This window comes from Syngnathoides biaculeatus, chromosome 20 (assembly GCF_019802595.1).
Source record: "Syngnathoides biaculeatus isolate LvHL_M chromosome 20, ASM1980259v1, whole genome shotgun sequence".
Lineage (NCBI taxonomy): Eukaryota > Metazoa > Chordata > Actinopteri > Syngnathiformes > Syngnathidae > Syngnathoides > Syngnathoides biaculeatus.
Genome location: NC_084659.1, coordinates 270,178 through 294,276, shown reverse-complemented (window position 1 = coordinate 294,276; position 24,099 = coordinate 270,178). Strand labels below are relative to the sequence as shown.

At 40.9% G+C, this 24,099-nt stretch overlaps 1 protein-coding gene and 1 long non-coding RNA gene across 2 annotated transcripts in view; one reads left to right on the top strand and one right to left on the bottom strand.

Moving 5' to 3' along the window:
- Window positions 1-1,913, bottom strand: part of LOC133493843 (uncharacterized) — a 15,190-nt gene extending 13,277 nt beyond the window's left edge. The window contains exon 1 of the long non-coding RNA XR_009793193.1: window positions 1,539-1,913. This is a non-coding gene — a long non-coding RNA (uncharacterized LOC133493843). The remainder of the gene's footprint in view (window positions 1-1,538) is intronic.
- LOC133493805 (zinc finger protein 260-like) lies at window positions 1,167-23,223 on the top strand. Its single transcript, XM_061807639.1, is given in 9 exon segments — window positions 1,167-1,270; window positions 4,143-4,288; window positions 7,770-8,087; window positions 8,297-8,616; window positions 8,697-8,781; window positions 8,897-9,073; window positions 13,285-13,441; window positions 21,538-21,994; window positions 21,996-23,223. Coding segments are annotated over 6 exon segments (1,713 nt in total). The 5' UTR covers window positions 1,167-1,270; window positions 4,143-4,288; window positions 7,770-8,087; window positions 8,297-8,389; the 3' UTR covers window positions 22,606-23,223.
- The last annotated feature ends 876 nt before the right edge of the window (window positions 23,224-24,099 follow it).

Below are 24,099 nucleotides of genomic sequence, written 5' to 3'. Positions count from 1 at the left end.
GTACTGTTCGCGAGCGCCGTCTGAACATGCGGTGGCATATGCCTGAGAAACAGTTCCATGAAAATGAAATTGGGCTCTTCCGTGCCCAGCAGGTTTAGCATCATTTCCATGAGTTCGGAAGGTTTGCTGTCCCCCAGTCCATTAATAGCCAACAGACGTCGGGCACGTTCCGGCCGTGAAAGCTCAAAAACCTTGAGAAGGTGAGCCTTGATCTCAGCATACTTATCTCGGGCCGGGGGAGAGGTGATGAAGTTCACTGCTCTGGCCGCCGTTGAGCTCCCGAGTGCTGAGACAACGTGGTAGTAACGAGATCCCGCGGAGGGCGAACTGAGCCTCAGTCTGTGCGAACCACGCTGCCGCGGACGTCTCCCAAAACTCCGGCAATTTGAGGATGGCGGTTGCCATGTTCGTTTCAGTCTCGAAAACGCCGGGACTGACGTCGGGGTCACCAGTGTAGCGCCGGAGAAAAGGAGTCGGAGGCGGAGTGTCGGACACAGGAACAGAACTTGCTTTATTGTTCCTTTCCTCCGGAAGCGCAACAACAAAAACAGTCCGTGCGGAACCCCGCACCCCAACTCGAGGTTCCGCGGGTGAATTATGTAAACACTACAATATCAGACAAACAACGCTGATAGAATGTTGCTGTTGGTTCATTCTGTCTTCCATTCAGTTTTTTCCCCAAAACGTCATTGCAGTGTTTTATGAGACATTCTTTCAAGTTTGGTGGGGGGAAGAACAAGACAATACCTCATGCTTTACCTCTCCAACCGGATACGAAGACAGCACGAATGATGTTATTATCCACAAAAATAATGATCACAGGGGTTAAATGCACTCAAGCAGTGATCGGGGAGGTCGAATATCGAGGATTCACAACATTTGGTCGAAATCCAGGAAGATTATCTAAAGCACAATCGTTTTTTCTCTCACATGGCCAGAAGTGAAAGACGATGTTTTACCCATGATACTTTACGGCAGAAATATTTAAAGCGACAAGCTCCCCAAACGGGCTGCAGTAAGAGAGAAACAAAGCTAGGTCAACACACGGCAAAGTGAATGTTGTAACGCGATATCATGAAGGTTTGCTTTTGTTTTGAAGGGGCAGCAGCGGTGGTCTGTTGCTTTAAATATTTGTTGGACTTGCGTATGGTTGTGGCTCAAGGGTTGCTGGGTAATTTATCTCTTTTCCTCGTGGTCATGCGTTCGGATAATCGACCGGCTTAAGTAAAACTTTCTGAATTTAGAGTCAATGTTGCGGCTCCTCAACCCGGTACGCCCCCGATCACTAATTTAGTGGATTAAAACGTCATTCGTGCAATCTTCGTGTCCCGTTGGAGTCGTTTCGTGCACTATAATGCTTCTCGTCCTATCTTATCTTACCTCGCTAACAAAGAGACGCGTTTGTGATCAAACACTTCCCTCGTCATAAATCAAGCCTGAAGTAAAGTCTTCTTCAATCCGCCACCGACTGGTAAGGGTTGACAAAGCCGACACTTAAGTGTGCTTAAAAACACACACACAAACAACTAGATTCTTACGGCTTTGTCTAAGAATGAAATATTCTCGATTGTCGAGTCATTCATTTCTGTTATTATTTTTTATCGTAGTCTGGCGGCGCGGTGGACGACCGTTTGGCGCGTCTGCCACACAGTTCTGAGGGCTGGGGTTCAAATCCATTCCTTGCCAGTGTAGCGTTTGCACGTTCTCCTCGTGCCTGTGTTGATTTTATCCTAAGAATTGGAGCAAACGATCCGATAACAAGATGAAGCAATGACTATATATATAAATGAAATAAAATATACATTTACTGAATACATTTGTGGATTTAATTGCTTAAAAAATGATCTATATGGTGCAGCAGCTGGAAAACGTTGGCCTCCCAGTTCTGAGGACCCGGGTTCAATCCCAGCCCTCTCTGTGTGGATGTTGGACGTTATCCCACGGCCTGCGTGAGTTTCCTCCAGGCAATCCGGTTTCCTCCCACATCCCAAAAAACATGCACCGGTAATTGGACACTCTAGATTGCCCCAAAGTGTGATTGTGAGTGCGGCTGTTTGTCTCCATTTGTCCTGCGATTGGCTGACAACCAGTTCAAGGTGTACCCCGACTCCTGGCCAGTGACAACTGGGATAGGCTCCAGTGCTCCCCGCGACCATTGAGATGATAAGCGGCTAAGAAAATGGATGGATATAATATATTTTTACAATAAATTTATTTCTGACAGTGAGGTAAAGTTAACGAAAGAACTTAATGGTCTTCTATTTCATGGCAGTGTGTTAATACAACAATTAATGTATCTACTTTTTAAGACATTCTTGTTTGTTGGTGTGTCGTGAGATTTTTAAATTGTAAAATATATGCCTTTACTCCTAAAGGTTTGAATTCACTCGTCTTTATTCTTCAGGTCAAATAACATTACAACAAGACAAAAATAATGGGTGCGAACATATTGTAATTAAATGACTTTATTGTACTTAAGTAACTACTCCACACCAAAACTTAAGAGCATGACTCGACAGAACAGAAGCATGTTTACATACACCTGCTGGAAAGAGCGGTAGCAGTAATTTGCTTGGCTACTTAACCTTTTGTTGCCTGCTTGCGACCCATATCGTATTAAAAGTACGTGAACATACCTTAAGCAAGACTTAAACGAACGTCCTCCTCTGTCCTCAGCACTGATGACTCCCAATGGCATTTTTCTCTCACCCATTTTGTTCTTATGTCATAGCGATCCACTCTTGTTATCCCCATGGTCACAAGTCGCATTTGAGTTGACAAGATAATGCCCGATGAAACGAATAAGGTGGTATTGGAATATAAGACTTTGTTGCAGTAGTCTCACAGTGCAGTCGCAAAAGAGCAAATTTGTATTGTCTGATCTGCAAATTATGTCATCTGTCAGTCTCCTCGTCTTTTCCATGTCGTTGGTGGTTTTTTTTTTTTAAACATTGGCTGTCAGATATTTACAGTACAACATAAAAAGACACGAAAAACTAAATAAATATGAGACTTAATGATGATTTGTTAAGTTTTGGTGTCATAATTCCCAGATTTAATTAATGACATCATTAATTGGCCCCGAGAAAGATATTTCTTCTGCGTCGCCATCCTCCACAGTATATCTAAATCTAAAAGCAAGTTTATTTTTATATTGTTGTATTTTATATAGTTTTTTCACATCTTTTGACGCAGTACTGTAAATATCTGATGGCCAAAACAAACGTCAGCATGATCGGAGAGACGAGGCAGATGCGAGACGGCACATAATGCGCAGATCAGGATGTCTTTCACCATTGCACGATGTCAGACTACTGCAATAAAATCTTGTATTCCGGTAGCACTGCATCCATTTTTTTTTTTTTTTTACGATTAGTGGGATTTTGTTTGGTCAACTCAAATGCGACATTATGCACTCATTGGCGTGGCAACGACAACAAAAGTGGCTCGCGCCAACTGTTATTTTTCAAAGAATATGTAGGGGGCTGGGGTGTGTTGGTGGATCCTGGTTGTGTAAAGCCAAATAAATAGTACTACATAAAAATAAACTGGGTTTTGGATTCAGATATTCTGTCCATGACGGCAATGACAAGTAAATGCCTTTTGCAGAGCCAATCATTCATGTCATTGTTCAGATCAGTGAGTTATGACATGAAAACTGATTGGCCAATCAGCAGAAAATGCTAATTGTTGGCGAATTCCAAAATACCATTGGGATAAAGTCTAAAAACGTGTGTGGTAGGTTAATTGAAGACTCTAAATTGCCCACAGGTGTGAATGTGAGTCTGAATGGTTGTTTGTTCATATGCGCCCTGCGATTGACTGGTGACCAGTTCAGGATTTACCCCGCCTCCTGTGCCAAGACAACTGGGATAGGGTTGGCAGTCACACGACCTTTGTGAGGATAAGCAGCTCAGAAATTGGATGGATGGATTCTGAGTGCTTTTGTTGAATAATTTCTGTTTCTTCACAAACTGTCTCTCCTAGAGTAGAAGAAACAAATAGCTGTCTTCTTTATCTATCTTTTACGGTTTCCATTTGTTGACTTTTTGGTATTTTCCCATTTTCACTAATGAACTGTGTTTAACACACAATGTCCAAATCTGAATCTTTCACTTGATTTTCTCATCCGTCTTACATAGCGCAGAAAGTGTTGTGAAAATGTGTTCAAGAAGGACAGGAAAGTACAAGGAAGAAATCTGCGGCCCAAAAAAGGAGGAGGAGCCACACTGTCAACTACTGGACGCTGTGTTCAATCTGCAGCCTCGAATTGTCCTACGCAGAGCAGGTTGGTTCATTTGTGGCATGCATTCTAAATTGAATGATATTATTATTTACGGGCTCCATTTAATGATGCATTTTACATAATATTATTAACATCCCGCTGTGCGACAGACTGGCGACAAGTTTAAGGGTGTGGTCCACCTTTAGCCCGAAGTCAGATGGGATAGGCGACCCTCCCGCGACCCTTTGAGGATAATTGGCTAGGAAAATGGACACACGCATATAGAGAGCTCGTGGACCTACGTCATCAAATCATGTCACTGGCCGAAAGTGGCGGTCAAACAAACCATTCTTCAATGCTAAGTCGGTTGGAGACGACGCAAAAATTCGTCTTATAGCACGACACCCAAAGTTTTGTCCGATACGTTAAACATTTAGAAGGTGATAATAAACAAAGGTACGTGGAAAAATGAGAGACACTTGGCATAGAGGACCCATATTTAATGGCAAAGTCAATGTTTTCACCGATAAGAAATTGGACTATTACCCCGCTTCTGCTTGTCTTGGACAACTGGAGCTACACATGTATCTAGTGAGTAAGTCGTCGAGATTTACACGGAAGAGTTTGAAAGCGTAAAAAACTCTGGAAGCATACAAATACTTCGTTGCTGCATCTGTTCTCAATCAAGAATAAATCCCACATCGTGATGGACCCACTCAGATTTTACAATACAAATACCAATATTCAAATAAATGACCCCTGGTTTTACACAAACTCGCATTCATTACCTATGATTTGGGGGAAAAAAAAAGAGGGATTCAGCTCCTCGTACACGGAAACGAGTTGTGGCCACACGTTGAACTCCGTTAAACTTCTCCGTGACACTTTTTTTTTTTTAAATATGCATTGTTCTCAAATGAGTCCAATGCGTATTTAAAAAAGAATTGCTAGGATAGGCTTCAGCCCCCGTACACGGAAGCGTGTTGCGGCCACATGTTAACCTCTGTGTGACCGACGGTTTATTTTCATTTTTTAAATACACATTGAACTCATTTGAGAACAATGCATATTAAACAAACAAAAAAAAAAGTCTCTCGAGGAGAGGTTTACCGAAGTTCAACGTGTGGCTGCAACACGCTTCGTGTACGTTGGAGACAACTCCCTGTCGTTTTTTTTTTTTTTGTTTTTTTAAATGCATTGTTCTCAAATGAGCCAACTTGGCATTATAAATACTTTTTTGAATTCGAGATTGAGAAGAATAATTCCTACCTGAAATGAAATGATCGTTACACATGCATGCACGTATTTTGGTTGGGCACATTCCATCATGTTCAATTTCCAAAATCCATCCATCTTTTCAGCTGTTATTCTATAGAATGACCTCTTAGAATATCTGTCTTGTCTGTTGTGACAACCAACAGCACAACAAGTCTTGGGCATTTTGTATATTCTGCTCCGGTTCAATGTCCCCCACACTGTAGAGCAGCTCTTTTTGACATCACGTGCACAAGCTTTCTCTCTCTTTCTCTCTCTCTCTCTCTCTCTCTCTCTCTGTATGTATATATATATATATATATATATATATATATATATATATAATATATATATATATAGAGAGAGAGAGAGAGAGAGAGGAGAGAGAGAGAGAGAGAGAGAGAGAGAGAGAGAGATCACTCACCATCTTCTGTTTCATTTGCTTTGATAAAATCAACTGTTGTTTAACTACCAATTTACACCACACCAAAACAATTATAAATTTAAAAGCCAGATTCCATTTTTTTTCATCATATCCATGTTTGTTTTTAGTTATTACTTGCACAATATTCTTTTGCTGTGCATGCTCACAACTAAATGATGCTCCCGAACAGTTGAATGGTGAACATTATTTTATTCCCTTAATTATTTTCTTGTGCACTGTTTTTCTGAGCTTCCACCATGATGAAGGTGTGCCAAGGTGCAACTTTAAAATTACAAATTGATCTATAACATTGACTGATAGAATTAAAAAATTCAAAGGCATAACTTTTGCTTTGTCAGCTTTCTAGGAATTTGCTAAGTGATTGTGAATTTGTTGAAGTGACAGCAGAGATTCATACCTGTCGTTAGGTAGCAGAACATTTTTATGAGAATTTCAGCTTGCTCTGGGTTCGATTTGTTTCTCAGTGTCACCTCATTCCTTTTTTCTTGGCCCTCTACCCCAACAAGCTACCAATCCCAATTTTCAACTTACATCTGCGTGTAATTCTAATTGTTTTCAAATGACTTTTGCGGAACGTGACACTTGAAGTTAGTCCAGCTTCCATTCTATCCTCACGTTTCTGTGTAAACTTGCTTTCTACTTTGGCTTCGCAAGACATTTTTCAGATCAGACATTTCTCAATCAAAAAAGAGAATCTCATCCGGTTTCACCACTTTTTCTTCTACTTCCACATACTCTGACAGTTATTGCATCTTAAAATAAGAGTATTTTTTTACTTTCGCCACAAGGGTAAACATAGGTAATGTCTCACTTGTCTTCACGCTACAAACTCAACGCCAGTGGTGGGTGATGCATACGGTCACTGTCGTTGGAAAAACGTCGGTAGACGGGCTGTGTAAGTACGTACGTGAATTGGATGCAGCCAGTCAGCCTTCACTCATTGAATCACACATTGTACTTTCAATTCGTGTTGTATTTTGTATTTTTACTTTTTTTGTGCATAACGGAGAATGTCTGTGAACAGAAATCACATCAGCAGTGCGTTTGCACCCACATGGAAGCAAATGTGAACGTAACACAAAAATAAAAGCAACTCAACTGTATTGCATGCACTGCATATTTTTTTTTAAATCAGGAAAATATTGTTATACAAGTTGGACATCATTGTATATGACATTTATATTGAGTATTCAGGCTCGACTGTACCGTCCTTAAAACTTTTTATGAATGTTATTTTACATTTTCATTTTTTTTTTTTATGTTGGCCTGCCCAATTTTCTTATATGCAATATATCAAACTCCTGACATTCACATTAACCTTACACATGAGGCAAAACCGTATTACACAACATCAAAGTCACACGAGAAAAGACTTAGCAAACCATGTGTGTGTCACGACCCATGGGAACCGAGGTAGGACCCAAATGCAGGACAAGGTAGTTCGGGGAAAAACATTTATTATTCAATAGTCGGGGATCGGGCAGGTAGCCAGGTGCAGCAGCGGTAGTTGGGACGTCGGGCAAAGAGAGCAGGTGAGCGGGCAGGCATGAGTCGGTACACGGGAGAACGATCAAAGCAGGCAGAAGTGTCAAAGGAGTCAGGCTTACAGGGTTGGTCGGTACACACGGATTGACGATCAGGGATAAGAGAGTGCTGGAACGGGGCATGGACCTCAACGATCTGCCGGAGAACAAGTCGTCATTGGGGTCCTACATATACAGGGAATAATCAGCCCGCATGAGGCGCAGGTGTGTGCCTCCCAATTAGTGCGGCCGCGCAGGCACTCATTCAGCCCGGGCTGGAGCGGCAAGATCATGACAGTGTGGTTCTTTCTTTGTCTTGCAGACATTACTGAAAATCTAAATACTAAGTGGAAGGAGCCTGAACCCCTTCATCTAAAACAGGAAATGGAGGACGAGGATGTGCACCACATCAAAGAGGAAGAGGAGCTGATTTCGATGATAAAAGAGGAAGAAGCACAAGCCCACATCAAAAAGGAAGAGGAGGAGAATATCACCAAGTTTCCATCGACTGGTGTCCCTTTCAAGAGTGAAGATGAAGTTCAAAGTGAGGAGAGCAGAGGGGGGGAGCCTCCAAGCAGCAACTTAAATCAACAGATGAGAAGAGAAAGTGACGGAAACCACAAGGGACGATCACACCCAGGTGGACTCATCGCGCCACCTTTGTCACATCTCCCCCCCGCCCCCGTACATAGTTCACTGTTTACGGATTTTCTGTAAACTTCACAATTTAAAAAAACAAAAACAAAAAAACCTTGTTTTCAAATACAAGAATGACTTTATTTCTACACTGATTGAATGGTCGGGAAAACAATTAAATAAAATCTTTTTTTAAAAACATTTATCTTTCAGAGTGCCACCACAGAAGTGGGCTAGACGATTGTAGGTTTTACAGATTTCCGCGGAAAAAGCTAACTTTGTGGGCAAGATCGTGCAGGTTGGTACATGTTATCACGTTTGTACAGATGTCTGCATCTTATAATTGGGATGTTGATGTTTATGACAAACCATTTCAACTCTGTATTCCATAGACGATCTGACAGACAACCAACACAGCCCAATGATCGCCTTTGTAGTTGCCACTTCAAAGATGGCTTGATGGAACATGACCCAGTGTACTTTGCGCACAACCCCGGAAAATGGATAGACTCCCCTGATCCAGGAAAGAGCAGGTATTGTACAGAAATTCTTACAAATGGCAGCTGTGCAGTGACAACATATTGAAATTATATTGTTTGGCTATCTTCACCAGTCAGGAGCAATCGGAGACATTTTTCGATGAGATGGCAACAAATAGTCAGCAGCTGGAAGATGAACATGTCCAGACAGCTGATGGTGTAAGTGGGCATGTACAGTATTTCCATATGTGCCTCACATTTTTTAATCTTTGCCCAGAAAGACGTAGAGAGGAATAAAACATTTATATGCCTATTTGCATTTTTCCTTGATCAGGATGCACATGAAGATCACACCTATGCCTCAACAGCTTGCTCGCCGAGATATATGGCGCTGATAACAAAACTAAAAGAAGAAGTTAAAGTACTTCAGAAAAATGTTGAGGACCTCATGCTCGAGTGTGAAAAGCGCAAACCCGTGTCTCTTTCCGGCATAAAGGGCAGAGAAAAAAAGGTAAACATAATTATACACAAAGACTTTAATGACATTCAAATGTGCACATATGTAACATGTATCCATCGAGACCATTCACATTTTTTCAAAATTTGTTTTCTTTTGTTGCCTTTCCACTCTTAGCTAGGCACGCTGGGTGGGAACAAGTCGTCTGTAATTTTAATGTCTCTTCGTTGATTTTGGATGCTTCAGCCATGCACATTTATCATCCGTTTTGCTCTTGCACTTGTACCTGCTAGCATGTTTTAAATAACAAAAGTTTACATATATATTACATTTATTTATATCACATATGTAGAGACATGTTTCTAATGGAAAATATTTCTATATGTGGTGCAACTTTTTATTTGCAATTGATTACTGGTAATTTTTCCGTCATTGCTTTAGTTATGAAAAGTCTCACCCATACAATAGAGCTGCATGATGACACTGTGAATTCTGCAAGACACATTAACTGGAGGTGGTTACGCTGTATCCGTCACCAAGATCTGGAAATAAAAATTTGTCTGTATTGTATAATTGACCCCTCCGTTTTTTAGTAGCTGTATGCGCACATCAACACATTTCATACGCAGATCTTTTGCTACATTGTAAGAGATTACGTGGTCCAACCCAAACAATTTTTTTTTTTTAGTAGTTGTATACACACCTACCTGAGTGTTCAAACAATGTCCAGCAATGCAATGAGGCGGCATTTTGGCTAACACGAATGAACAACGAGCTCCCTTCGCGGAGGTAAAACTAATGAGTCCACGAGGGGGCGGCGCTGTCCTTTACGTCACTTCCTGCTTCTTCTCGAAAACAAATCCCTGAGAGGATTTTCATGGCGGGAGTTACAAAAAGCTGTATACGTCAAAATCATGTTTTGTGGTGACCATATTGGCTGTGGGTTTTTCATTAATAATATACCAAAAATCATCCGTTTGACCACACTTGAGCTTTAACTAGAATACTTAACATTTTGTTGCCTGCTTCCAAGCTGTATCATATTAAAGTACGTGAACATAGCACATCCAAACCTTACACCGATATGTTTTGCCCCAATTTGTTTTTATAATCCAATCAGTGCGTGCCATACATGTTGTCATCCCCAGGTTATGAGTCACATTTGAGTTGACAAAATACTGCCCGATGATGGTAAAAAATGGGATGCGGTGCTATCTGAATACAAGATTTTGCTGCAGTAGTAATCATCCATCCATCCATTTTTGGAGCCCTTTTTTCCTCACAGGGTTATGAAAGTGCTAGAGCCAATCTCAGCTCCCATCTGGCAGGAAACAGTACACCTTTAACTCGTTTTCACTCAATCGCAGGGCACATGGAGACAGACAACACTCGCACTCACAATCACACCTCGGGGCAATTTAGAGTCTCCAATTAATGTTGCATGTTTCTTTGGGATGTGGGAGAAAACCCAAGCAGGCACGGGGAGAACACGCAAACTCCACAAAGGCAGAACATCCGCTGGAAATAACATTCGCCTATGTGGAACATTAACGATGCTGACTCTGCATCGTTTGGCTAGTGAGCTTTTGTTACGCACGACTAAACTGTTTTCTATTTTGTTATTGTTTTGTATTGTGTGTGATTAAATTGTCTTAAATGAAATACAAGTGCTTTGGTATATTTTGCTGGTTTGACGAAGGGGATTTATTCTAAATTCACACGTAACATCTGCTATAAACTGTGAGACAAATTTGTATCTCCAACTATTTATTTTTTTTAATAGCACTATCAACACCTACCTGTCATTTGGAACACACAAACCTCTTGTGCTTTGCACCTGTGGAATACATTTTTCATGATGAATTGGGTCTTTTAGAGATGTGTGAAGAGTGAATCCATCTTCCCGAGTAGTCGAGCAAAATCTAGTCATACAACGAATCGGCATCTTGGCTAACGGACAGAAAAAAACACCTAATTTCTCCCCTTACAATAGGCATAGACACTTGACCTCGCTACTGTAGGAGTCTGCAAAAAAACGTCAGTTCCTGGTTCTTGTTCAACACAAAAATCTTGAGACTTTTCAAGGTAGGGGATGAAAAAATCCATATACGGCATACTTCGGACGTGCTATGACCAAACGGATGAGTCCATTCTGGCTCTTTTTGTTGTTGTTGTTAACATACTAAATTTTATATTTAAGTGTCAATGGCACTTTAAGTTATATTTACTCTTAATCCGATACAGCTCGGAAGCCAACAAAACATTACATATACTTGCAAGCTAATGCTACCAACCGCTCATAATTGTTTGTGAACATGCTGCCATCTGTTGAAGGCATGATGAGACCAGAGCAGCGAAATCCAACCTTTTTGAAGACAAGGGACCACCTTTACATTTGAAAAATCTCAAGGCACACGAACGATTAAAATGTCACAAAAAGTAGATGCATTATAAAGGTCCACTGTCATAAAATGCATGATTTTTAGTATGTTATGAATGAAAAAACATGATTTTGACATATGGCTTTTTGTAACTCCCGCCATGAAAATCCTCTCAAGGGATTTGTTTTCGAGAAGATGAAGGAAGTGACGTACAGGGCAATAGCACACTAAAATGGGCTCGTATGTTTCTATTAGTTTTACCTGCAGGAAGGGAGCTCTTTTTTCCTTCGTGTTAGCCAAAATGCTGGCTCGTTTTCCAAAAGACCTGGTTCTTCATAAAAAATGGATTGCACAGGTACAAAGGACGAGAGCTTTGTGGGTTCCAAATGACAGGTAGGTGTGTATAAAGCTACTAAGAAAAACAGTAGTTGGTGGGTGACATATTCTGGAAGTCAGGGGTACTAAATGTGTACATGTGCCACCCGGACGCGGCGCTGCCGGGGTGGCTCGTCGTGGCGCCGGGCCACAGTGGAGATGAGCCACCGCGGAGGTTGATTGGACGGGAAGGCGGTTTGGCTGGGGCGTCGTTGTTTATCACTGCCATGGATATGGATCAGAGAGGGAGGTGGTTTGGCCGCGCCGGCGTTGTCGTCGCTCGTGAACAACGTTGTTTATCACTGCTGCGGAGGTGGATCGGATGGAGAGGTGGTTTGGCCGGGGCGTTGTTACCACTCGTGGCTGCACGTGGCATTGTTTATCGTCGCTCGCGGCTGCAGGCGGCATTGTTTATTTAGCGGCTGCGGAGATGGATCGGGCGGGGAGGTGGTTTGGCCTCATGTGGTTTGGACGTGATCCGCATATCATCTAAATATGGCTCGAAACGATAGGGTAATATTGCCCCGGTCACTTCACTCGGTTGGGAGATGTTCCCTTATTCGAAAAGAGCTTCCGTGTCTGAAGGGACGTCGGCAAAATCCGAAAATCTCTGTTGTTCCTCTCCCTTAGCAGGTGCCACTACTTGTTTTCAATGGCGAATGTCCCAGTGTGACGTCACAGACAAAAGATGCAGCCAATATGGCAACCACTTGAATGTCGAATGAGACTTCCGCAACTTTGCGCATGGATGACACGCTCTCCACTTATATTTATTTTTTCGTATAGTCATTGAAGTGAATTATGTGTATTTTTCATTACAATATCCATTTTAGAATGTTTATAGGCATGACACTTGTCACTGTTCCTCACTAGCATAAATAGATGAATATAGATACATTATTTATTCTCTCATATATATATATATATATATATATATATATATATATATATATATATTGAACAATTCAGGCCACAAGAAGATACAATAAACAAAGTAATTCAAAAGGATTAGTGATCGGCCCAAAAAAAAACCTGATCTTGTAAAGCCGAATAAATTGTACTGTATGAAAATAAACTAGGTTTTGGATTCAGACACTGTATACTGTCCAAGACTGCGAGAGGGAGTAAATGCATTTTGGAGAGCCGATCAATCATGTCATTTTTTGAATTGCAAATTTTGACATGAAAATTGATCAATTGATCAGGCTAAAATCTTACTAAAAACATGGATGGTAGGTTAATTGAACACTCTAAATTGCCCAGAGGTGTGAATGTGAGTGTGAATGGTTGTTTATATATTCCCTGCGATTGGCTGGCAAACAGTTTATGCTGTACCTTGCCTGATGACAGCTAGGATAGGCTCAAGCTCTCCTGTGACACTTGTAAGGATAAGCGGCTCAGAAAATGGATGGATGAATGAATGGATGTACTGTTTCACTCATAATATCTGAATCTTGAAATAATTACGATGTCCGATTTTCACTTGATTTTCTCATCCCTCTTATGTAGTGCAGAAAGTGTTGTGATCGTCGTGTGAAAATGTGTGCAAGAACATCAGTAAAGTACAAGGAAGACGTTTGTGGACCAAAAAAGGCGGAGGAGACACAATGTCAACTATTGGACGCTGTGTTCAATCTGCAGCCTCGAATTGTCCAGTGCAGAGCAGGTTGGTTCATTTGATGCATCCATTCTAATTTGAATGATACAGTATTCTTATTTTTGGCCCCGTTTGATGATGCATTTTACGTCACATTAATAACATCCTGCCCTGCCACTGACTGGCGACCAATTAACCCCTCCGTGGATATTGCGTAATCTGCGTCACTGACCAATCAGAGGCCAGAGATCTGCATAGACCAAAGCCCGTTTTTGCTCCCGCCATTTTCTCTGACAACATTGAATGGTCCAGTATAGGTTTAGTTCGCGTTTTATCGCGTATTTGGGTTATTTAACAAAAATATGATTAGGAGGTGTAGTCACGGACTTTGTAATAGTGACGACAGGTATCCTGAAAGGCTACTTGGTGGAGTTCGATTCGTACCCTTTCCAAAACCGAAGACAGTACGAAAAATGCCTTCGATGGATCAAACTTTGTGGAAGACCGCATCATCAACTAAATCCATCTAATATCAACCGGAACACATATGTTTGCACGAAGGTATGCCCTATATTTGATTTTCAATAGATGTCTCGTATAAATTAATTCGAAGTTCTTCGCCAGCATAACACTGCTGCGTTTGAACGATTGACACACTTATTCTTTGTTGAGCGATATTTAGCGATGATCGGACTGCACAAACGTATTGACTTCTTGCTGGCTCGCGGCCGGAAGCTTAACCAGACGGTGTTTGCACGAAGATATGCCCTAAATTTGATTTTTAATACGCGTCTCGTATAAATGAATGAGACGTTCTCCGCTGGCATAACACCGCTACGTGTGAACGATTGACACACTTGTTCTTTGTTGAGCGATATTTAGCGATGAACGGACTGCACAAACGTATTGATTTCTTGCTGGCTCGCGGCCAGAAGCTTAACCAGACGGTGTTTGCACAAAGGTATGCCTAAATTTGATTTTTAATACACGTCTCGTATAAATTAATGAGACGTTCTCCACTAGCATAACACTGCTACGTGTGAACGATTGACACACTTATTCTTTGTTGAGCGATATTTAGCGATGATCGGACTGCACAAACGTGTTGCTTTCTTGCTGGCTCGCGGCCGAAACTTAACCAGACTGTGTTTGCACGAAGATATGCCCTAAATTTGATTTTAAATACACGTCTTGTATAAATGAATGAGACGTTCTCCGCTAGCATAACATTGCTACGTGTGAATGATTGAATGAAATCAGAAGCATGGCGTCTCTCACAGTTAAGAATGTATTGGATTTAGAATCTATAATATATCGTTGATTTGAATGAAATCAGAAGCATAGAGTCTGTCTCAGTTCAGAATGTATTCTATTGTATTTGCCATTTTTACTGTTTGTCTTACGTGAGCGCACGTGGCGTGACGTCACCCCACGTGTGCTAACCTCAAACAATTAGCAAAAATGGTGGCGCAGGAAAAAAAGATTAGAGCGAAATTGTCTGATTTACCAGCTGATTTCTCACTCGCATTCTTAGCGAATAGTGAAATATCGTTGAAAAGCAGACAGCAGGACTTCAAGTATTTCAGCGAGGGGTATTTCAATGGTATTTACATGCATATCGACGGAGAAACCATTAATATTAGCGCAAGATCTTTCCGGAGTCAGAGGAAGACCGAGAAGCCACATATTATAATATATTATAACCCAAAGACAAATTTGTCATTGACAGTTTCCTATTTTCGTGTTACATATCACCCTTGTGTGCGGAATCTGTATGTGTATCTGTATTGCTGTTTGTGAACCGCTGTATGAAGGAAAAGAAGTCGAGCCTTGATTTACGAGTTGTTTCTCTCGTTTTCTTTGTGTAACGTCACGCGCTCCCCTCAACAATTATTCTTGAATTAGTGCCGAACCTACGTAAAACCAGACCGAGTACGACAATCACTACTTTAGTGTCCTCAAACATCCTTCCTTCAGTCTTGGTGTCTCAGTGCACGTCGAAGGCTTTTAGGACTCGCTAGTCCGGTTTAGCTTAGCTCACCGCCAACAAAGAGACACGTTTGTGCAGTCAGATCATCACAAAGTATCGCTCAACACAGATCAAGTGTGTCAATCATTCACACGTAGCTATGTTATGCAAGCGAAGAACTGCTAATTCATTTATATGAGACATGTATTGAAAATCAAATATAGGGCATACCTTCATGCAAACAAAGTCCGGTTTAGTTTAGCTCGGGAGCTGCCGAACAGAGGCACGTTTGTGCAGTCAGATCATCGCAAAATATCGCTCAACACAGATCAAGTGTGTCAATCATTCACACGTAGCTATGTTATGCAAGCGAAGAACTGCTAATTCATTTACATGAGACATGTATTGAAAATCAAATATAGGGCTTACCTTTGTGCAAACATATCTGTTCCGGTTTATATTAGATGGATTCAGTTGATGATGCGGTCTTCCACAAAGTTTGATCCATCGAAGACATTTTTCATACTGGGTCTTCGGTTTTGGAAAGGGTACGAATTGAACTCCACCAACTAGCCTTTCAGGATACCTGTCGTCACTATTACAAAGTCCTTGACTACACCTCTTAACCATATCTATTGTTAAAGAACCCAAATACGCGATAAAACGTCAACAAAAGCTATACGGGACCATGCAACGTTGTCTGAGGGAACGGCGGGTGCAAAAAAGGGGGCGTGGTTTATGCAGATCTCTGGCCTCTGATTGGTCAATTGACCCCTCCGTAGAAATTGCGTCATCTGCGTTGCTGACTCCTCTGACTCGCGCTAATATCAATGGTTTCTCCGTCGATATGCATGTAAATACCATTGAAATACCCCTCGCTGAAATACTTGAAGCCCTGCTGTCTGCTCTTCAACGATATTTCAGTATTCGGTAAGAATGCGAGTGAAAAATCAGCTGGTAAATCGGACAATTTCGCTCTCGTCTTTTCTTCCTGCGACGCCATTTTGCTAAATGTTTGTCTGAGGTTAGCAACAGTGGAGTGACGTAACGTCAGGAGGCGTGGTTAAGTGCCCTGTACGGAGGGGTCAATTCAGGGTGTAGTCTGCCGTTCGCCCAAACACAGCTGGGAGAGGCTCCGCAAAGCATGATGGGAGCACCTCTAAGCTTCTTCTGCTTTCAAATGTAAAAAGCAACTATTCCTCTCTGCTTTGTGAGTGCCATTACAGTGTGGCTTACATATAGACTAAAACGTCCTTGCAACATGGTAACAGTGTAACCAGTGTGCTTAAGTGTACTTTATTGGACAATTCATCCAATAATTGTGCACATAAGGCATGATGTCCATTTTGAAGACAATGTAAGACTTAAGTGTATTTTATGGTTGCAAAAATATGGTACATATCATACATGGGTTTATTAATACTGCATCCATTATTTGCAGATTTTCGTTATTTGTGGGGGTGTAATGAACGTAACCCCCCAACAACAATGGGGGAAGACTGTATAGAGCTTGTGCACCTATGTCATAAAATCACATAACATCGCCATATTGCCGGTCAAACAAAGCATTGTTGTAAGTGAATTCCATTGAGACCAAACAAAAATGTCTTCTAGCACGACACACAGAGTTTTGTTCGATACTGTTAAACATTTACAGTGAAGGAAATGAGTCAACCTTCCAAAATGCTGACTGAACAGAACAGGTTTGAAGTCGATTCTTTACCCCGTATTCCAGATAATATTGCAGTATGTTTTTGCCAAATCCGTCAGACTTGTCCAAGAGAGTTCTACAGAGAGGTCTCAAATATTTTACGCAAGGATACGGACACGGAATTAAGATTTTGGACGGAGCAGGATGCAATGTCAGAATTACAGCAAAATGTTGGCGATCGATGCAAAAAAGTTTGACGCCTCACAAACGTCATATTGAAATCCAACAGGATGAAATAGTGGAACGTACTGCACATGTAAAGCAAGGTGAGTACTTTTTACTTGGAAAGATCACGAGTAATATCATTGTAGTCTTTATAAGTGAGTGGGTGTATTCATTTGACTTGGCTCGTAATGGAAAGTCTTTATAAGTGAGTTAGGTTTGATTTTCTACAAGTGCATTTAAACAATGGTGATTAACTCAGTCAGTACTGTAGTCACCAGATGAAAAAGTTTGACTTGGCTGGTAATCAAACCCAGTGCTCTGTCTTAAAAGTCCGATGTGATACAAATGGGCCAGTAGACATTTCTCTTGCATGACATCGCGCATTTACGCATCATGAACCCGACTCTTCAGCATAGAACATTACACACTTCATTCAGCAGGTCAGTGATACACTAACAAAGTGAAAGTTGTTCTCCTGCAATCTACAAAGCAATAATAAGAATGAAATCAAATTCAGAGAAGATAATTCTCCCTCACTTACCCTCGAACATACAGCTTTGTGTTTGTTGATATTGTTCACATTTAGTTATACGTGCGGTCTTCCGTAAGCCTTAATCCATCGTAGACACTTGGTCAACTGTGGTTTAGGCTTTGGAAAATTAATCACAGTTTGTCACAGAGAAGTTTACCGAATTTTAACGTGTGGCTGCAACACGCTTCCATGTACGAGGAGTCGACTCGCTGTCTTTTTTTCCCCCAATCTTAGTTAATGAATGCGAGTTTGTGTAAAACCAGCGGTCATTTATTTAAATATTGGTATTTTTATTGAAAAAATGTGAGTGGCTCCATCGCTATGTGGGATTTATGGGTTGTTTTCACTGACGTCATATTTTTTGCTGAATTACCCACACACCACTGCGCGCCGCCATTAAACCTCCCTACCTAACGCGTGTTGTAGCCTCTGGAATGCTCTCCGTTACGGTTTGTGTTTTAGTGTTTCACGGGTGTCTCAGGACTCAAGTACACAAAAGAGGACTTGCTCACCATCAGAGAGCCTTCTTCTGACTTTTCTTTCGACAGCTCTCGCCAACTCGCTGAAGCTTTTTTCAGAGTTGCTCCTCGGTGCGCTCTTCAAAGACTCGCACTGAAGGGGCTTGTAATCCAGGATACAAGTCCGCCTTCGAAAGTGGGGACATCGTCTAACGCTTCCGACAAAAGACTTTGGACATTCTGCGGCTCTGTGTTTCACGGAGACTTGGCTTTGTGGACAAGTACCTGACGCTGCTATCACGCTGCCCGGCTTCAACCGCTATCGTGCTGATCGTGTCGCCAAGCTAACAAGCTTAATCGATACTCTTTTCAGAAGGCCAACATTATAATTAAGATCGTTTTTTGTTAGTCACTTGAAAGATTGGAGAATTTTGTGAAATACTGGATTTGTTTATTCCTTTTTCTTTCTGCTATTGTCATCAAATTTATAACAAATAAACATTTCGCTTTGCTTGTGGTGAACTAATATACAGGTTTTACTTTTTGGAAAAAAATGGAATAAATGGAGTTTGCCTCGTTGTTAAAAGAATAATATTCCACCGACTTTCGTTTTCCATGTTAGTATACAGGTAAGTGCCCATATATATTTTTTTATGTTATGCTAACACGGAAAATGAAAGGGGGTGAAATATGAAAAACCCATCAAAAATAAGACTGAACTAACCATTTACAAAGTGTCTTGAGCCGACAAGTGTCCAATCCCACTGCTCCTCCTTTGTGATGTCTGTCACAGAGTAAAAGATCAAGGGAATAATACTGCACCTTTGTGACGCAGTCCTGAGTCCCATGATGTGATTATGCCAGTTAGCCTTATAGTCAGTCTGGGCTTGATATGCTGTCGGTCGCGTCTTCAGTAAATGCAGTTAGAAACATAATGTCGTCCACCTTGCGTATGTATGAGTAACAAGCTCAGGGATAAAAAAGAACGCCCAATAATGAAAAAGAATGACCAAGCCACAAAGATCCACCCACTACAAAAATATTTATTTTAAAGTATATATTGAGGAATATTTATGTGTAACTGTAAGGCACGCACCTTGCATAACCGCATGAGCCAATATTGCACAACATAATTATAAACATTTTTTGTAACTATATGAGTTCACGTTGATGATCACTAAACACGCTACAAATGAAAATACACACCTGGGCTGTGTCACTCACGTCAGTGGATTTATCCAACTGCAGTGAGAAACACTCACAATCTCCGATATCCTTTCACATATCAGCCATGGCTTCACAGCGCTGTATAATGCACTCCGTTATAGCTCCAGAGATTTTATTGAATATAATATTCCCACCTTATTTTCAAAAGATCGGAACAACGAGTCAGCTATGCCTCTTTTAACATCTCTCTGTCTTGGAAGGACTTCTTGTTATTAATGATGATGTGATGAACCTGGAACAGTGCTTCGGTGGCGACTTTTGCTGTTGAACTATATTGTGTGAAAAGTGACTGCTGTGCGGCCAATTGGGATTTTAGTTCGTTCACTTTTCTCATTCTCATCTTGCTTTTCGAGGGAATGTTGGTGTCGTATTTTCCATAAACAGTTTGAAAATGCCGCTCCACATTTCACTACACTGGCAGATGAGGCAAACGCGCTTCGAAAATGACATCGTGAAAAATAAGTCTGCCTCCCATTCTGTATGAAAGTGATCCGTTTTTGTCTTCTTTACTCCAGCATCCATTTCTTTAAAGATTTCTTAAGCGAGGGCTTAAAATAGGGGGGAATTCGCCGACTAGCGTGTTTTCCTGTGCTGTTGTTATTTGCACATGCGCGGTGATCCAAAGGTCAGAAAAAACGGCTGTCTTTTTTTTTTTTCTGGCGGCACGCCGTCACAATCAACCAAAACTGCCGATCACGGTCAACGCATTGAGCACACCTGCTCTATGTCAAGTGTTTCTCATTTTTCCACGTACCTTCGTTTATTATTACCTGCTAAATCTTTAACGGTGTCGGACAAAACTCTGGGTGTCATGCTACAAGACATATTTTCGTGTCATCTCCATTCAACTTAGCATTGAACAATTCTTTGTTTGACCAGCAATATGGCCAGTCACGTGATTTCGGTGACGTAAGTGCACGAGCTCGATTAAAACTGCACCCGTTATCCGCGAGGGTGTAAGGAACGTAAACCCCGTGAATAACGAGAGAACACTGTACGACAGACAAATTCCTCATGTGTTTTTGGCATACCTGGCAAATAAACATGATTCTGATTCTAGTTGTGAACAAAAGAAAACTAAATAATTTCTTGGGAATGTGGGGAACAGAGGTATTTGTTGTGATTTTCCTGTTTTGAGTGGTTTAATTTTGAAGGTCCTCTGCTTCGATGTGTTTTTATTTCCATGACAGAACAGAAAGTTGTTTTCTTGGGTGATGCTGAAGGATTGAAGAGCTAAAACAGAGAAAATTGTTCAAGATAAAGGATTGTTATTAAATGATTAAAAGTTTGGTTAAAAAAGGGAGACAAGCTCTCACGGTGGTCATCGGAATGGCAGATATTCAAGGCCATTTGACCATCAGTATTCTTGACCTTAATTTAAACCAGCCTGCTACAACACACTAATTTTTAAAAATTCTTCATTATATTAAATTGATCAAAATTCGGGGATATTGCCGTAGTAATGTGAGTGTGCAACAGGATATGATCGCAATGGAAAGTATCATACCAACTTGAACAAAGCGATGAAACTCAAGCAACATTTTTTCTTTTCTCTTAAAACTTGTCAAATTGGAGGTGGGGAAATTCCGGCCGACGGTGACTTTATCGAAAATATGAGTTAATACTGCCCTTTGAGTCAATTCCTTTCCCCACACCAGCTATGCAGTGAATTTGGTCCGGAATGTTCCACAAAGACGGCTCGATATTGGCGGTGAAAAGGTGGCACGTTTTCAAGTGCAATTCATAATTGACCAAACTGATTGATAATGTTGAAAATGATCCACAATTTCATTGTAATGAGGAAAAAATAAGACAATTTGTAAATTAATAATGAACCATTTAAACTCCTTCCCCATTTCAGTTCTGGATTTTTTTTTTTTTTTACTGGTGGCTAAAACGAAGCCCATTTGGACTTACTTCCATCCTGAATATTTGTCCTCCCTCATTACATCAGTCATTTTATCAGTGGCTGTCTGCCGCAGTTGTGAGTTACTTAGTAATAATAGCAGCCATTTCTTCTGCTACAGAGTGCAGTTACAATTGAAGTTAAATCTAGCAAACAAATTAAATTTGAGGACTTTGTGTTTGTCATTTGTTTTGCAGATGTCAGTGAAAATCTTCATCCAGAACGGCAGCAGTCTATTTCCTGTCACATCAAAGAGGAAGATGAGGGTGAAGAGGTTCAGCACATCAAAGAAAATGTGGAAGAGGTCCTACACATGAAAGAGGAAAAGCAGGAGGGAAGCATCCAGGTTCCATCCACTGGTGTCCATTTGAAGAGTAAATATGAAGGTGAAAGTGAGGAGAGACGAGGAGGGGAGCTTCCAAGCAGGAACAGCTCAAGTGATGGAGACCTTTGTAAAAGATCACAAACAGATGGTCATGATGATGATGATGATGGGCAGTCAGAAGGTGAATGCCGGAAATGTTATCAGTGTAGGAAAACTTTTGCTTCTTTGAGCAGTTTGAAACGACACATGAAAATACACACAGGTGAGAAACCATTTGCATGTTCAGTTTGTGGTCAAAGATTCACTCAGAAGGAACACTTAAAAACACACAAGAACACACACTGGTGAGAAACCGTTTTCCTGCTCAGTCTGCGGTCAAAGGTTTGCTCAGAAAGGATATTTAAAAATACACACAAGAACACACACTAGTGAGAAACCTTTTTCGTGCTCAGTTTGTGGCCAAAAATTCACTCATAGGTATGATTTACAAATACACACAAGAACACACACTGGTGAGAAACCGTTTTCCTGCTCAGTTTGTGGTCTAAGATTTTCTCAGAAGGGACATTTTAAAACACACACAAGAACGCACACTGGTGAGAAACCCTTTTCTTGCTTAGTCTGTAGTCAAAGATTCGCTCAGAAGGGATATTTAAAAATACACACAAGAATACATACTGGTGAGAAACCTTTTTCATGTCCAGTTTGTGATAAAAGATTTACTGAGAATGGAAAATTAAAAATACACACAAGAACACACACTGGTGAGAGACCTTTTTCCTGCTCAATTTGTGGTAAAAGATTCTCTGTGAAGGGAACCTTAAACAAACACACAAGAATACACACTGGTGAGAAGCCTTTTTCCTGCTCAATTTGTGGCCAAAGATTTTCCCAGAAAGGATCCTTAAAGGTCCACTGTCGTGAAATGCATGACTTTTAGTATGTTATTAATGAAAAAACGGCAGCCGGTATTTTTTTTTTTCACCACTAAACCTGATTTTGACGTACATGGCTTCTCGTAACACCTGCCATGAAAATAATATCGAGGGATTTGTTTTCGAGCAGCAGGAAGTGACAAACAGCAGCACACTCAAGTGGTCTCATATGTTTATACTAGTTTTGCCTGCTGGAAGGTAGCTTGTTGTTCCTTCGTGTTAGCCAAAATGCTGGCTCGTTATGTTGTTGGATATTGCTCGAACACTCGGGAGGATAGATTCGCTCTTCATACTTTTCCAAAAGACCCAGTTCGTAATGAAAGATGGTGGGGGACATTGAACCGGAACAGAATATACACATTGCCTGAGACTTGTCGTGCTGTTGGTTGTTACAACAGACGAGACAGATATTTAAAGAGATCAATCTATGGAATACCAGCTGAAAAGACCAGAAAAGATCGATGGATTCCAGCAATTAAACATGATGGATGGTGCCCAACCAAAATACACATGCGCATGTGTAGCGATCTCTCCATTTCAGGTAGGAATTATTCTTCTCAATCTCAAATTCCCAAGAAGTATTTATAATGCCAAGTTAGGTCATTTGAGAACAATGCGAATAATTTTTTTTTAAAAAAGACAGGGCGTCATCTCCAATATACACAGAAGCATGTTGCTGCCAACCTCTCGCCTACAGACTTTTTTTTTTCCCTTTTTTGAATAGGCATTGTTCTCAAATGAGTCCAATGTGTGTTTAAAAAAAAAAGAAAATAAACCGGTCACACAAAGGTTTACGTGGGTTAACGTGTGGCCGCAACACGCTTTGTGTATGGAGGAGCCGACTCAGTCTTGTATTTTTTAATGCATTGTTCTAAAATGAGCCAACTTGGCATGATTAGTACTTTTTGGGAAACGCTACGGAGAGCTTGTCCCCCCCCCCCCCCAATCATAGTTAATGAATGCGAGTTTGTGTAAAACCAGTTTTTTTTTTTTTAATTTAAATATTGGTATTTCTATTAAATACAAGCTGAAAATTTTGATGGATTCCAGCAAAAGTTAACGTGTCGCTGACCATCACTATGTGGGATTTATTCCTGATGAGAACAGATCCAGCAACAAAGTATTCGTATGCGTCCAGATTTTTATACGCTTTCAAACTTTTCCGTGTAAATCTCAATGATTTACTCACCAGATACATGTGTATATCCAGTTGTCCAAGACGAGCAGAAGCGAATTAACTGTCCAATTTCTTATCGGCAAAAACATCGATTTTGGCATTAAATACGGGTTCTCTATGTCAAGTTTATCTAATGTTTCCATTTACCGTTGTTTATTTTCACATTCCAAATGTCTGACGGTATGGGACAAGACTCTGGGCGTCGTGCTACAAGACATTTCCGTGTCGTCTCCAACCAACTTAGCATTGAGCAATGCTTAGTTTGAGCGGCAATAGGGCAAGTTAAACAACAATCACTTAGGTGCACGAGCTCTCTACAGCT